At 43.5% G+C, this 17,288-nt stretch overlaps 1 protein-coding gene across 1 annotated transcript in view; it reads right to left on the bottom strand.

The window, feature by feature from the left end:
- DIAPH1 (diaphanous related formin 1) overlaps nucleotides 1-17,288 on the bottom strand; it is a 112,511-nt gene that overhangs the window by 13,718 nt on the left and 81,505 nt on the right. Inside the window, exons 26-27 of the mRNA XM_053246679.1 lie at nucleotides 16,205-16,340; nucleotides 9,698-9,784 (exon numbers count right to left, since the gene is read on the bottom strand). Of these exons, the coding sequence (XP_053102654.1) occupies nucleotides 9,698-9,784; nucleotides 16,205-16,340 (223 nt within the window). The remainder of the gene's footprint in view (nucleotides 1-9,697; nucleotides 9,785-16,204; nucleotides 16,341-17,288) is intronic.

Raw genomic sequence — 17,288 nt, 5'->3', positions numbered from 1 at the left:
TCACACATCCTTCAAAAAATGAATCTCAATCAGGAGACATAATTGCCTATTTTTCAAGTTCCCATACAAGGACAGAATACTGAGAGAATCCAAGTTCGGAATATCTTTTCTATTTAGGCAGAAAGATTTCCAAGAAATTTCTCAAGAAACATTAAGAAGAAAAGAAGGAAGGAAAGGGATTACTAATTGCTGCAAAAAGCAAAACAAAACAAAAAACTGATGGAGAAAACTTTATTCGCAAAACAATGGAAGGATAGATGAACTTTGTTATCAGCTTTAGGTTTGGATCTATCAAAAGACACTAAAGGAAAAAAGAAAGAAAAAGGACAATGTCCAGTTTAATGAACACTAATTAAGAATACTTTGAAATTAAAGCAAGGCAACTTAATCAAAGACGTCAGGATGATTTAGGGTTTTTACTTAAACCACAATGGATTGGATAATTTTAAGAAGGGAGAGCTAGAATTGCAAAAGCCATAAGTGAAGGAGAAACCTGATGTAGCACACTAGAAAATACCACCTAGCCAGCTTTTGAACATCAAAAGCAAGCAAAGTAGCCATTTTCCCATCAAGAAAATGTCCCTTTGAATGATCAACTTAAAAAAAATTACATTACAATATTGCAAAAAAGAGTTACAATATTTATAAAAATATTACTTTTTTGTAAAATATAAGTGGATGAGAAAATTATTTACCCCCACACTCACAGCAACAAATATTTCTATCTTCAATAGAAGTCAATAGAAGTCAATAATTACACGCACAGCCAGGCCAAGGGTTGGTGGCACCCCAGGTGAAGCTTGCACTTGCACAAGCAAGCACCTGCAATTGGGCGGGGACGGTCCCCATTGCTCGGCCACTTGCTTTCCTTGCAGTGGCAAGCTGGTGCTCCTGTTCCTAGCCTCCTGCAGCACATTATAATGATGCCGCCATGCAATGTGATTATTATAATCCACTGCGGCAAGCTGGCAGTAGGAGCAGCAGCCTGCTGCAATAAGGAGAACAAGCAGGAGAGTCCCATTGCCGACTCGGCTGTTCTCCTCACCTCTCCTGCCACTGGCCCACCACAGCGTGTTATGATGACTTCTGTTGAAAATACAGGAGAACCCTATTATCCGTGCATTCTATATCTGCAGTTTCGCGTATTCACAAATTTCGCGTATAGTAGCAGAAGTGATTATAACACGCTGTGGCAGACTGGCAGGAGAAGCAGTAGACTGCTGCAGCAAAAAGAGTGAGCAGGTAATGGGGAGCACCCGTTCACTTGCCTGCTCTCACTCCTACCTGTGGGGGCAACCCATGATCCAGGCCTTCAGTGCCCCTCCCCACTTGACACTTGTCTAGCCCACTTGTCTAGCCCACTTGTCTAGCCCACTTGTCTAGCCCACTTGTCTAGCCCACTTGTCTAGCTCGCCTAGTGAGCGGGCTGGACCTGATTATACATCTCGGGATTTTACAGTTAATAAAGGGATGCCCACCATATCCATTAGTGTTTGAGTTATGAGTAGAACCACTCGCAGTATTTAAGAGAAACCACCCTGAATTAAAAAGAGTGAAAATTTGGATGAACTTCAGATCAGTCTATTTGCTGATGATATAATATGGTATTTATCAAATACAATTTCTGAACTTGCTATTATGGAGAGCACAATCCAGAGACACCAGGTGGTGTAAGGTTCCAAGTAATTTATTCAAAACCTGAGCGTGCAACAACTAACTTCTCCCAATTTATTATTAAGGATATACTCTCTGTATTTCAAATGAAATGGGTATAAGAAGCATGGAGATCTTTAGGCATCAACATTGCCTCATGTATGCTTCAAATAATCTCAGAGAATTTTACAAAGTTATTTTATCAGATCTAGGAGGATTTATTGCATTGATTAAAACTTTGACAATCCTGACTAGCAAGGATTCAAGTGATTTAAAATGTTGAAATTACCCAATAATCTTTCCTCAGATTATTATTATTATTATTTACATTTATATCCCGCTCTTCCTCCAAGGAGCCCAGAGCGGTGTACTACATACTTGAGTTCCTCTTTCACAACAACCCTGTGAAGTAGGTTAGGCTGAGAGAGAAGTGACTGGCCCAGAGTCACCCAGCTAGTTTTATGGCTGAATGGGGATTTGAACTCGGGTCTCCCTGGTCCTAGTCCAGCACTCTAACCACTACACCACGCTGGCTCTCCCATACTGTTTCCAACGTCTTTAATTGCAGAATATACTGGGGAAACTAACAGGTCAGGGCGAATTCAATGGTTCACACCAAACAAGGTGGCCTGGAAGTTCCTGATTTGCAACTATATTATGATTCATGTCAATTAAGAAATCTTTCTAATTTTTTTTTCATAAATATAACAATCCTTCATGGATATGAATCCCTCATGATTGGACACAGAATTGTGTTAAACAGGAGGCTACTCAGAGGAATCTTTGTGACAAAAAAGAAATTGACATACAAGGCTGTACAACTTAATCCTTTTCTTTCCTCAACATTATGGGTCTGGGAAAGAGGACTTGCTTGCTCCTAAATAGTTTATCACTTTAACTTTTCTTGGACAATATTTTTCCCCACCACAAAGGGATCCAAAAGTGTCTGCAACTTGGAGATATAATTCCTTACATTGTTTTCATTCAGTTATAGATGGCATTTATAGCTAGGGCTGTTTTGATGGAAAAAGCAGGTCAGCAATATATTCCCTGGTCTGAATATTTCCAGGTTAGACACCTTCTAGAAGAGGTTAACTTTCTACTGCAGTTCAAGTGAACTTTAACAGATCTTGAAAAATTGCTAATGGAGGAATCACAAGGTTCCAAATTGTTATGTTAAAATAAGAAAAAGCTCCACATGGTTTAGATGCCCTGTAGGATGACCTGTGCAGAGAGAGGGGGCAGAGAGAGAGAGAGAGAGAGAGAGAGACAGAGGGTGGGGGGGAGTGCAACCCTGTTAATTCTCTCAGAGGCATATCTAGGGAAAATAGCGCCTAGGGCAAGCAATGAAATTGCGCCCCCTATCCAAACATCTGACACCCATCTTTCAGATAACTTTACCTTAATATCAGATGAAAAATACAAGTCAAGCACATTAATCTTTCAATATTTCAAAAACTATTTAGCAGTGGACGTAGCCAGACCAAAAAATGCTGGAAAACTACAAATTTGGGTATGCTGGGGCTCATGAAATACCCAAATACTATGTGGAGGTGTACTCGGAAAACTAAACAGAAGTGCCTGTCTAATTCTCTATTATGCATTGTATTATCACTATTACATAAGTTTTTAAAATAAATGGAGAATTTGACTTTTCCCAGATACTCTGAAAATAATTAACGGATATGCAGAGTAAACTGTGTCACTGCTTGGAATATATTCTAGTATTTCAGAAAGACAGTTAAAATGAGAGAAAGAGAGCAAGAAACTCCCAGTGGGCCTTAATACTATGGATTTCACACTGATTCAAAGACAAACTCACCATTAACAGCCATATTATTAAGACATCACATTTAACTCACTTATCACAAGAAGAAAATGAATACAATCCTAGCTCATAAGGTTAAGCTCAGTATTCACAAACCCTGATTCTCTGTACATCATGCCAAACTAAACATGCGTACAGTGACTTATATTATATTATTTTTTAAAAAACAAAATACCTGTAGCCCCTTTGGGGGGCTTCCTAAAGGCTGTGGGCGGGGGTCTGTAAAAGTTTCCCCTCCCCCTGTTGGCCTCTAGAGCCTCACAGGGACCATTTGAGCATGTGCGGTGGCCATTTTTTAAAAATAATTTTAAAAAATGGCCGCTGAAAACAAAATGGCCACCACGCATGCTCAAATGGCCTCTGTGAGGCCTGTCATGTCCTAGGGCAGGGGTGGGGAACCTTGGCACTCCAGCTGTTGTTGAACTACAACTCCCATCATTGTGGCTGGGGATGATGGGAGTTGTAGTTCAACAACAGCTGGAGTGCCAAGGTTCCCCACCCCTGTCCTAGGGCCTCACAGAGGTCATTTGAGCATGCGTGGCGACCATTTTTAATTATTTTTTTAATTTTTAAAAATGGCACCCCCCTTCAAGTGGCGCCCGGGGCACGTGCCCTGCCTGCCCCACCCTAGATACGCCCCTGAATTCTCTTGGAGCTCTCAGCAGCTTTCCATACCATTAACCATGGGTATCCTCTTGAGTTGTATGGATGCCTGAGTTGGGAGTGGAAGGCACTGTTTGGAGGAGTGGAATGCTCCTGCCCGGAGGCTTGTTTCTATAAAGTGGTGCTGGGGCATTACTACTCAATCCCTTGGCAGTTGTGCTTTGGGGTTCTGCAGGGTTCCATTCTTTCCCCTGTTCTGTTTAACATCTACATGCAACCGCAGGGAGAGGTCATCATGAGGTTTGGCCTAAGGTGTCATCAGCATGCAGATGACACTCACTTGTATCTCTCTTTTTCATCAGACACAGGTGAGGGAGTTACTGTCATGAATCAGTGCCTGGATGCAGTAATGGATTGGATGAGGGTAAGCAAGTTGAGACAAAATCCAGACAAGACAGAAGTACTGTTGATTGGTGGTTCCTCTGCCCAGGTGAATGATGTTCAGCCTGTTCTAGATGGGGTTGCACTCCCCCGAAGGACCAGGTTCACTGTCTTTGGATGCTCATTGATCCAGCACTTTCACTAGAGACTCAAGTGCCCTCTGTGGCTCAAGCGCTTTTTATCAGCTTTAGCTCATACGCCGACTGTGACCTCACCTGAATGGAGATAGTTACTGTGGATGAATGCCACATTTACCCATGCTCTGGTAACGTCCCCAATTCAAAGTGCTGGTTTTATTCTTTAAAGTCCTAAGTGGCTTAGGAGCAGGCTACTGAAAGAACGCCTTGACCCATATGCCCCAACTCAGACCTTAAGATCTTCTTCGGAGCCTGCTCAAAGTGACCCTCCAAAAGGAGATGAGGACATTTTCAGTGGTAGCATCCCGTTTATGGAATAGCCTCCCCAGTGCAGCTCACTTGGCACCATCAATTTGTTCTTTTAGATAACTGGTGAAGATCTTTCTGTCCACTCAGGCTTTTTAATACTGATTTTTAAAAAAAGGTTTTATAAATGTTTTGGTTTTTTGTTTTGTATCTTGTGTTGTGATTTGTTTGTCATGATTTATCTGTTTTTATTGGATGTTTTTTAATGTTGTGAGCTGCCCAGAGAACAATTTCTTATGGGGCGGCTCACAAATAAAGTTGTTTATTAATTATTATTGTTATGCAAGAAGTTGCATAACAGATTTAGGAGTTGCAATAGATGAATCTATATGGACTAATATATGGTCTAAGGTCTGTTTTCCTCCTCTTCCTTCTTAGAAAGAAGTCTCTCTTCCTTATATTGAAGAGAGACTTCCTTCTAAGGTCATACCTAGGTGGTACAGAATATTGGCAAGACCGTCATATATGATTCCAGAAGAGTAAGTGTTGGATACTTAGTGGTCATGTTGGATCATATATATGTAGTGGTCTTGCCCACAATTTTAATTATTTTAGCATAGAGTAATTCAATATGTTAAAGAGAGTACATATGTGTAGCTACCATGGACACCTGACACCTGAAATAATTTTGCTAAACACCTTTGAGGATCCACCAATTTCCTTTATGTTGCTTTTATATTATTGTGTGTGTGTGTGTGTGTGTGTGTGTGTGTGTGTGTGTGTGTGTGTATATCTCTATCTATCTCTATCTATCTCTATCTCTTGCTTTATATTATGCTTTTATTTTATTGGCAGCAAAACTTTGCATTGCCAAGGAATGGAGAAGGAAGAACTTTCCAAAAGTAAAATGCCGGTACAGGAAAGCACTCATCCAAACTAACAGCCTCTGCTCATATCAGTTATTCTTTCTGGAACATTGCTTACCCTTTTAAAATTTTATTGAAGCCAAAAACCCTGTGCATACAAAACCTGAAAGGTTTATGATTATTTTTATTTTATATCTTTATTTACAGATATTTTAAAGGACTATAACTCTTCTAAAGCAAGGATATACAAAGAACAAAAGCAATATAAAAATAAAAATCAATGAAGTTTTGTAAATTAATTGTATATTTTTGATACAAATCCTTCGTTATTTTCTTTTGGATAATCCTCCAAAATTAAACATTTAAAAAGTACAGGGGGGGGAAAGACTGCAAAGAAGGATGACAAGATGAGTAATCAAAATTAGGCAGCCATCTGAATCATCAAGCTGAAACCATGACTGCAAGACAACTGCACAGGCAAGTTGCAAAGGGACAGACACAAGGGCATTGTCTCCTCTCATCCTGCAGCCGGCATGTCTTTCTTGATGAACAGTCTCCCTGCTGACTTTCCTTACAATAATTCTTTAAGCTATTCAGTGGAACCCACAGAGGCCTGACAGCTTCTTCACTCCTTTAAATCCTAGCAAGAAACTGCCGTCACTACTGAATAGACAGCTGCTTGTCAGCAAAAGGGGAGTCAAAGATCAGAGCTGACCGGATTTATCTGCAGTTCTCTGCTGCAGTGATAGTATGACATAAACACCTCCCAAAAACCTTTATAAGGATAGACTTGTAAGTGATCTTGAAGCAGGGTTCAATTTTAGCTACAGTAGTAGGTGCTCTAAAATAAGAAAAACATACCCTTTGGAGAGCTCATCAGTGTATTTCTGCTATAACTCTTTGAGGCTATTCACACGGTCCACCGAAATTGGGCTAGGGGAGCTTAGCCCGACTTTGGTGGACCGTGAGAACCACCGGGCTCACAAGCAAGCCCGGTGTCCTCCAGGCAGTTAACCCACCAAACTACCCCTCCCCTTAAACGGTTTTGTTTATCATGAGGTGCCGCGGCGCAGCTCCACACTGCTGCTACTCACGAGGAGACCCCCGACCTGGAGGCTGAAAAGCAGCCTCCCAGCTCAGGGGTCTCTCCAGCATGCCCTGCGTGCTTGTGCAGGGCATGCTGGAGCTTCTGGGGGCTGCATGGCTACCAATACTCTCAGCCCCCGCCAGCTCCGTAACAGAGCTGGCAGTTGTGTGGGCGGCTGCTTCGGCCGCCCGGAGCAGACTGCCTGCTCGTGTGTGGTGAGAGGGGGCTAACCCCACTCTTCCCGCAAATTCTCCCCAGGCTCTTCTCACGGATCGTGAGAAGAGCCTCATTAAGTTTGCTCTCCTTCATTGTATAGCTCGGAACACACGTATGAACCTGGAAATTAAGTCTCATATTTGGCTATAGCAGGAAAGAAAAACAGATCAGCATTTGGGTTCAGAGGACACCAGCCAAAGTACTCTTATAACCCTATGAATTTGCCTTATAGAGACTCAGGGCCAAACTGGACATGATGTTAAACACATGATTCTGTCTTGCATGTGTGTTTTTCCATTTAAAATAGAGGTCATAACCTTCTCCTTCTTCTGCCCCTGATCCAGATCAGAACTGCAGTGTGAGTGCACCAGAATTCTTTGCCCTGAGTCCTCTCCCCTCGGAAAATCCACCACCACCTACCTGAAAGGGCCATTTGCTTGGGGGCAAATCGCTATTAGAGGGGAGATGTTTAGCAAGAAAACTGAAGAAAGGATTCCCTCCCCTCCATTTGTGCCATGATCCAGCTGCTATTTTAAAATAAACACACAAACATGCAAGAGATTATCACATGCTGAACATCTTGTCTAGTTCAACCCTACAAATATTGGTCCATCTAGCCAAACTGGTTACTCTGATTGACAGTGGCTCTCCAAGGACAAGACAGATGTCCTGAGATCTGATTTTTTAAAAAACTATTTTATTTTAATTATGTAAGTTGGAGAGCTTAGGAACTTCTGCAAGGAAAGTATGTGTTGTACTACCTAGTCCATGACACCTGACCATTCATAGGGTCTATTTCTGCAGAATGAGGCACCACAGGAGTCTTGCTTGAAGTTCAAATCCAGAGTGTTTCACAGCCTGACTTCCTGAAGGCTCATCCTTATCTGAATTTACTCTTGGGTTACGTAAGGGACTGGCTGCTAAATGCCTGCTCTTAAAAAAGCCTTGGGACTGTACAGTAAGAACATAAGCACAGCTCTGTTGGATTGGGCCCAAGGCCTATCTAGTCCAACATCTTGTTTCTCACAAGGTACCACAGGCAAGAGTGGAGGGCACACCTTCTCCTACTGTTGCTCCCCTGCAACTCCCCTGCATCTTGCCTCTTAGGCTAGAGGTGGCCCATAGCCCTCAAACTAGTAGCCATTGATAGACTTGTCCTCCATGAATTTGTCCAAGCCTCTTTTTAAGCCATCCAAGCTAGTAGCTATAACTACATCCCATGGCAGAGAATTCCATAGATTATGTGCTGTGTGAAAAAGTACTTCCTTTTGTCGGCCCTAAACTTCCTGGCCATCAGTTTCATGAGATGACCCCTGGTTCTAGTGATGTGAGAGAGGTAGAAAGATTTCTCTAAGTCCACTTACTCTACTCCATGCATAATTTTATACACCTCTATCATGTTTTTCTGTATTTGCCTCTTTTTCAAACTAAAAGCCCCAGATGCTATATCTTGGCTCGTAAGGAAAGTGTTCCAGGCCCCTGATCATCATGGTTGTCCTCTTCTGCACCTTTTCTAGTTCTACAAAATCCTTCTTAGGTGACCAGAATGGTACGCAATACTCCAACTGTGGCTGCGCCATAGATCTGAATAAAGGCATTCTAATACTAGCATTCTTATTTTCAGCCCCCTTCCTAATGATCCCTAGCATGGAATTTGCCTTTTTCACAGCTGCCATGTATTGAGTCAACACTTCTAATGTGCTGTCCACCACGACCCTAAGATCTTTCTCCTGGTCAGTCTCCGACAGCTCAGACCCCATCAGAGTATATGTGCTGGGGTTTTTTGCCCCAATATGCCAATTGTGGAGTGAGAGTTTTTTGTGAGAATGGTATAAATCATGTGACAATCAGCTGGGTCTAGGCAGAGGCTTCTCACAGTAGTAAGTGAACAAACAAGATTTGGTCACATCATCCTAAATTTCCTTTTAAAATCATACGTATTCTGGAGCCCATATCTCAGCCAAGGAACAAAGACTGCATAAGATGATACTAGAACTGCTGATTTCATTTCGTAATCATTACACAATTCAGTCAATACATTTCTTATTTAAATATATAGGCTTGGGTTGTATACTGTATTCATAGCCCTGGAAGACCTGCCTATTTCCATGGTCTCTGATGCAGACAGTGCCGAGCTAAATGGACCAGTGATCTGACTCAATATAAAGCCATTTTCTACATTCCTATGACAGAATGTTGAGAATTGCCATTCATCTATAGATTATTTGTGTCTCTCATCTTTCCCCCAGGAAATTCAGGATTATGTACATGGCTTTTTCTCACTTTATCCTCACACCGGCTAAAGTCACCCATAGCACTTCATCACTAAACAGAGATTTGAACCCAGGGCTGCCCAGTTCAGGACTAACATTAACTATTACATCACACTGACTCTTTTATATTGTCAGAAGTGGAGCCACAAACTGCAATAATCAAAACAGAAGGATACTTGATGTTGGTGAGGTAAGAAGCTCCTTCTGGTATAGTCAAAGTTTTGTCTTTCCTCTTACAACACTCAGACTGGTCACCGCTGAAGGAAATACTGGGCCAGAGAGGAAATCCCATGCTGCTTCTAGGGAAAAGGGTGTTACATGCTTGATTTGGACAAGTAAAAACTTACCTTGGCGTGGTCCTCTTTTCCTACGGAAGGCTGCTCCTGACTGCAGGGCCTCCATCAGACTGTCCATAACTCCTGTTTCATCGCCCTCTGCAAGAAGAAGATTTTTTGTTTTGGTATTTTGTGGTGTGTGTTTTTAAAAGGTAACCTTAACTGCTTTCTCCACCACTAAAGATTACTGAAATGCACTGGGCAAAACAAATCAACATCTTGTGTACCCTAGAGCAGGGGTTCTTAAACTTGGGTCCCCAGATGATGTTGGCTCCAGTCTGACCCTTGTGGCTGGAGATGATGGCAGTTCTTGTCCAGCTACATATGGGGACTCAAGTTCAAGAACCCTTTTACCCCAGAGGTATCTCCCTCTTTTTGTGTCCCTCTATGGGTGCCTTCCCTCCTTCTTCCTACTTCACCCCCCCACACACACACACATTTATCATAGACACAAGGGATGACATCACCTAATTTGCCCACGCACAGGGAGTATCAGGAGAATGCACCCCTCCCAAGCCACTCACTCACCCAACCACAGAAGAATATGCAAAAGTATAACCCTCAGGCCCACAGTAGTATGTAGTACAAGCATAGAGTGTGGGAGTGTGTGTTAGTGATGGAAATAATATCATTTAATGCTCCTGATTACAAAACAAAACCCAAATTACACAATGTCTATGTGGAAAAGTTAGTCTATCAAAGAAAGGGCCATACTCTCTTCTACATGTTTCCTATCTGACATGTTCATCGAGTTATTTTTGTAAGACAGAGAAGCTTTCAAACGTGCAACTTCTCCATCTGCAGTGGTGCAGCCCTGGGAGGACTGCAACACGTACAAATTCTGCAGCTTTGATTTGCCCTAGGCCCCTCGTGTTCTGTCTTGTACCCTCTTCTTGTGCAGCACAAAAGCCTATCGTGGGGGGAAGAGGAAGCTCTACCCACTTCTGTGCAGTTAACCTTCTATTTCTTCCCTTTGGGTGCAGGAGGGTGTGTATGAGGAGGGCCATAAAAATCTATTCTTCCCATTCCATGCACTGCTCCGTCACAACGCTTGAGGAATGGTTCAAGCCTTGCCTTGCAAGCCCAGCTTGGAAGGAATCCCTTTCTAACAGAGGCTCCCCCCGCTCCCCTCCCCTCCCCACTATAGAAGGCTTTCTGACAGGATCACCGCAGCCTTTAATGGGCCCAGCTGCTGGGTTATTCTGCTGCTTTCTGTTGCCTTGATGTGATTAGCACCCCCAGGTTATTAGTGCCATCCATTTGCCATTAATCTCCTTTTTCACTCTCCACAGGGCTTGGGCCACTAAGGAGATTAGCCAGCCTGCCTCAGCTGCTCTTCTTCCCCTAGCAACAAGCCCACCCCTGGCCGAAAGAGCGTGTGCTCATGGAAACACATGCATCACTCCTGTGGCAGAGGGGTGTGTGCTGCCACTGCCAGACACACAGGCTCACCTCTCTGGGGGGGAAATGTCACCAGAACACTCAAGCGCAGAATCAAGAATAAGAATGGATTCTGCTTTGGCTTGACATGTCTTCAGACAGCAAAAGGCACAGGAGTCCATATTGAAAGGAGATGGGGAGGGGGGTAAAAGTGGTATGATAATAGCTGCTTTAAAAAAACAGCAACGAATGAAAGAATACAAAGCCAAATTCAGCATTCACCTACACAGCAGTCCCCTGCACTTTAGAAACTGGTCTCTAACTTCCTTGCCAAGGTTCAGATTCCACAACCATCTATACTACAAAAGGGAAGGCCCTAAGACAACATGTTATGCACAGGTATACGCCTTTATAATCTCATTCATATTCTACCTGCCCCTCTGCCCCTCCCTGGAGCTGAAAGTGTTAACCCCACATTCATGAGCAGCTCTGCAAATCTTGGTTTCCATGGTAACAGCTCTTGACGAAACATAAACCTATAAAATCACATTAGAACATCTGTCGGATGCTTTCAGACAGCCTGAATCCATTGTCCACAGTGCCATCTGCTGGCAAAAAGATCCTTCTACACCTGACCTATATTTGTGACACACTTCAGCCTGCTTCTTAGTGGTCTTCTCCCTTTACCCACCACAAGAAAGGATTGCCAATAATGAATAAAACTGCAGAAGGGCCACTATATTGTAGTGCAAACAGAGACCCTAAGGACAGAGGAAAAACTGAAATGGCAGAACCTCTGATTTTCAGAGCCACCACTACAAATGCCTTATGGCATGGGGAAAAAACCAGACTCCAAATGGCATAAGCTCTTCTAGACAAACAGATCATGACATAGCTCAGCTCCCACACAATTGGATTTAAAGTGCCCATTACAGAACTGTTTGGGCCTATAGATCAGTCTTTATTAAGACAAGTGAACTCAAGTCACTGTTAGAGGTAGACATCTTGAAGTGATGCAACCATGCAGGTAGTAATGGATGGTCAGGTGTGTTTGAAGGGGGCTAGAAACACCTGATGGCTGGCAAAAAAGGGGAGGGCAACAAGGAGCTGACAAGATTATTTTGTACCAATCCCCGTTCTCCCCTCAGACATTAATTGGAAAGACAGATGGACCTAAAGCTGAAGCAGAAGTTGGATTTCAAAATGGCAGACTGAGCTGCTGAACAAGTAGCCTCAACAAAAGAATTTAATACTACCAATTTTTTTTTAAAATGGGATTTCTATAAATCAATAGTGTATACATAGCAATATGCATAAAAAGTTCGTTGGAAAAAACAACCAACCAACCAGGAAAAATGCAGGTCTTAATGGCTAGGCTTAAATAGGCTTAACATCCCAATAGGCACTCTTAACTAGAGTATTAAGGGGTGGAACCCATCAGGAACGGAAAAGGCATTCGGTTACTAAGGAGGTCCATATGCAAATGGTTAAAGAATGTAAAAGGCTAGGTGGAATTCAGTTTTATTGAGCAATTGATTGTATAATGTGCATTAAAGGAAAAAGGTAACGTTGTGCCGTCGGGTCGGTGTCGACTCCTGGTGACCACAGAGCCCTGTGGTTTTCTTTGGTAGAATACAGGAGGGGTTTACAATTGCCATCTTCTGTGCAGTATGAGATGATGCCTTTCAGCATCTTCCTATATCGCTGCTACCCTATATATGTGTTCCCCATAGTCTGGGAAACATACCAGCAGGGATTCAAACCGACAACCTCTTGCTCGCTAGGCAAGTTATTTCCCCACTGCACCATTAGGTGGCTATAATGTACATTAAAAAGGCATAAATATCAGTGACACCACTGAAAGCTAAATGAATCAAAGCAGAAATGTGAAACGACTGCACATGGTCAGGTAGGCTAAACAGAGGAAGTTAAATACAACCCAGAAGAGGAATGAGCCCAAACTCAACACCCAGCAATAACAGCTTCAAAGAAACTCTGGCAGTTGCAATGCTAAATACAACAGTTTAAAGGGGTCACATGGTTGATGGTAGAAGGAACACTAATGCTGCAGGGGGTAGGAGGTGCTGCTGGTGAAGGCAGTTAGCCAGACCATGGGAAAATTAACAATCCAAAGGCAGAACACTTCCTTGCTTTTCCTGCTACTTCTCCCTCTTGATTTACTAACCTCCAGTATTCAGCCACTACAGTGCAACCTTCCTGGGTTTCCCCGGAGACTGCACAGGAACAGCAGCCTGAGTGCAGAGTGATGAGTAGGCAGGAGCCACCCACAGGTAGGCAGGCTAAGACACATGCAGACAAAAATGTTCTTAAAGGAAATGCTGCTCAGCAGCCAGTTCTAAGTGCTTCTGGGAACAGAGAGAAACGGCTGAGAGAGCAACACTTTCTGAGGGAGAAATCATGAGAACCTGAGAGCAGCCCTGCTAGATCAGACCAAAGGCCAGCTTCTAGTCCAGCACTGTGTGGCCAGCCACATGCTTCCAGAAAGCCCACAAGCAAGGCAGCCACAGAGTCAACAGCCCTCTCTCACTGTGTGCCCGCTAACAGCTGGTACCCAGATACACTCTGCCCTGAGCTCAGAGGCTCCCTTGATTTGGCAAGGGCTCTATGGCCATGTTATCTCTATACAAAATCAGGAGCTGGCACCATGAAAACTGCAAAATAATTCAGTCTGGGGGGTGGGGGTGTAGCTTGGTGAGAGTTATGGGGCCCTGCATGCTCCCTTATAGCCTCACTTAACTAGATCAGTGCTGCTTTTCTACAGACATCTTACACACAGTGCTGTTTTCACCACTGTAACTTAAGACAAAACTGTGGGGGGAAGGAGGAAGGAATGTGAAGAGAACCATAAAGCCATGTCACTCAGCACAACTTCAAGCTGCTCAAAGGCAGGGGTAACTGGCAGGAAATTGAGAGACAGGAAATAAGCAGACAGGGGTAGTAATTGAGTCCATATGTTCTAACAAAGACATGTGTTTGGTAGCAAAGAGCAGATTGTTCCTGCACAGGAGAGAGCCTCATAAAAAAGGGACAGCACAGAAAACTCAGCCATGTGGGTCTATCCAAATCAGCATCTCAGAAACCTCCACTAATATTTGAAGCTGCTGAAAATCCTTAGAAATGGCAAACTGGCCTTTACAAGGATGGGCTAATGAATCTATGTATAAAGTGGTCTTTATTAATTCAAGCATCCAGGAAGGGAATGCTTGATGCATTTTTAAATTAAAGTCTAAAATAGAAGCCTGAAATCTGATTATCAATCTAATATTTATCAGTTTAGACACAACACCCACCACCAAGGAAAAGAGGGAAGTTAGCATTGTAAAGGCAATGAATGCTGTTCATCTGCAGGAATAGTATAGACAGATAAAAACATTGCACATGCCAGAAAGGGCATTCTCATCCTAAATGTGAAATTCAAATGAGCTCAGTCTTTAGCTTCAGGGCCCCTTATAATGATCTACTATCCTGAATAACCCCAGGTAGAGAGCAGGGATGAAAGAGTTAACAGTTGTTACCTAATCTCATTCTTTTATTATTTTATCTATGCACTTAAAGTAGCATAGATAGAAAAAAACAACACAATTAAAGCACCATAAAAACTAAAACATACAACAATAGAAACATCTATAGTGGTCGGCATTCTAAGAGCTTAGTTCCCAGAAATTCCACAGAATAAAAATTAGCATCTGCCTTTGAAAGGAGACAACTGAGGCAGAGTGTTGGGAGGGCACTCAACAGGGGTTTAAATGTCATGGAAGACCAGGGAAGGAAGGGAGCCAGATAGAACTGTGCCCCACACAGCTATAGCACTTCAAGATCCCGAAACACACCATACCTTTGGGCTGCTTCACATAAGAAAATGCATATACAGGAAGTACTTTTGGGTAGAAACTTGAGCACAGAGAATCACAGGCAAGTTACTTTGCTTCATGTTTGTATGGTGCACAAGTACTAGAAGTGTGTTCTATCAAAGTTTCCCACTGCATGCATATGCTGTACAATACATGCTATGGCTGTCCAAAACATGACCCTCCATGTACAAATTTCACACTAATCCCTGTGCCAAAGTGCTTTCCATGCAGGGTCAAGTCATGTGCAATGTGATTCAGGCGCCACAAACCCCAGAGATGTTGCTACTGAGAGCTCACAATTTTTTTTAAAAAGACTGAAGCTAGAAAGTAACAATGTGCCTGCCAATTTGAGGGGCTACAGTTTTATTATCTCTTCCCTGCAAAAGTGCAGATAGCTGTTCTAGGTAAGTGGAACCTCCATGTTCAGAGACAGTATACCTCTGATAACCGTTGCTGTTTACCCTCCAGCAAGGAGGGCTATTGCCTTAATACAAGTGGGGTATGAGGGCAATAGACCTCCTTGCTGAGGGTAAACAGCAAAAGTATTCAGAGAGCTCCACTTCAGAAGTGGGCTTTCCAGAAAGAGCCTGGTTGCCCACTTCCACCACTGGAAGCAGGATGCCGGACAAGATGCACCATGGGTCTGACCCAGCAGGACTCTCATAATACTCCTAAAGCATTCTCCTTCCCTTGAAGTGGCCCAGCCTGTCCCTTGGTGGGCAGCTTTGTCAGTCAAAGTGTTCACGCAACACAAGGCCAACTGCACTGTTTGGAAGTCAGCGTTGCTGTGTCAGTATCTACTAGTGTCTTCTACACTTGTCCTTATTTACTTAAATAGTCACAGTAATATTTTTTATTTAAATGTTGGACATAAATGAATAAAATACGAACATAGGAAGCTGCCATATACTGAGTCAGACCATTGGTCTATCTAGCTCAGTATTGTCTTCACAGACTGGCAGTGGCTTCTCCAAGGTTGCAGGCAGGAATCTCTCTCTCAGCCCTATCCTGGAGTTGCCAGGGAGGGAACTTGAAACCTTCTGCTCTTCCCAGAGCAGCTCCATCCCGAGGGGAATATCTTACAGTGCTCTCACTTCTAGTCTCCCATTCAAATGCAACGAGGGCAGACTCTGCTTAGCTAAGAGGACAAGTCATGCTTGCTACCACAAGTCATGCTTGCTACCACAACAAATAAATTATAAGCTAAGGGTCTCCTGGTTTGTAGTCAGACCTTCCATACTTCTTCCACCCAGCTATTCTACAGTACCTGCGTTCATGTCAATCAGTTGCTCTCTCTTCTGCTGTTTCTCTTGTCTCTCCTTCTCTGCCTTTTCTTTGGCCAGTTTAGCTCGGCGCATCTTCTCCTCAGTCTCACGCCGCCTCTGGTTCTCCTTTAGAGCTTGCTGAAAAGACACATTTAAGTATTAAGACTGACAGTGAGGTTCTTGCCAGAGCACCCACTCTCCACTTGGGAATTTAGCCTTCATCTAGGCCAGTGGTAACCAAGCAGGGTTCCTCCAGATGTTGCTGAACTACAACTCCCATCACCCCCAGCCACAATAAATTGTAGCTGGGAATGATGGGAGTTGTCATTCAACATCTGGAGGAACCCTGATTGGGAACCACTGATCTAGGCTTTGCAAAACTGCCATGTGAAGCAGAGTTTGTGCTTTTAGGGTTGGGCAAGCAAGACAGTCATGCAGGCAGAGGTTGGTGCTTCAAGCCTGGGAAAGGTGGGAGGTACATCCACTGCTCTTACATGTTTGATGAGGTTAAACTGCTAGCCCAGAAAGCAACAATCTTGAGACAACAGAAAGCCCCGTAGAGCAGCCTTATCCCACCCTCATGCAATCAGAGCAATTCCCAGCAATTGACTGAAATGGCACACCCAGAGCCCTGTTGTCTGTGTTTCTGTACCTGGTAGTGCTGATACCCTCTAAGAAGTTATTAATGCACCTAAAGGGACTCCCCATTTTTCATTAACTGGGAAAATCCTTAAGACAGCCCGTGTCTTCATCCCATTGTTTTGAACTCCTGCTGCGATGAGATCCCAGTGTGTCCTTCCAGAAGTGAGACTGCTGGTGGACACTCTGCCCAATGCAGCCCTGGAAGCTTCTACTGTCTTTCTGCCTCTATGCTTCCCCTTGCTCCCCAAATCTCGCTTGTGGCACACACCGTGCACAAGCCCAACCTGAAACCCTGATGCCAGCCCAGCAGCCAGACACCATGGATGCACGTGTGTGTGTGCGTGTGTGCACACACACACCCCTTACCCTGCAGCCTTGGAAGTGGCATAGAACCCAGATCTCCAGCCTGAGACCCATCCTTCCTACTCATTATCATCAGCAGGC

The sequence above is a fragment of the Hemicordylus capensis genome, chromosome 4 (assembly GCF_027244095.1).
Source record: "Hemicordylus capensis ecotype Gifberg chromosome 4, rHemCap1.1.pri, whole genome shotgun sequence".
Taxonomy (NCBI): domain Eukaryota; kingdom Metazoa; phylum Chordata; class Lepidosauria; order Squamata; family Cordylidae; genus Hemicordylus; species Hemicordylus capensis.
This window is presented reverse-complemented; position numbering and strand designations above follow the sequence as displayed.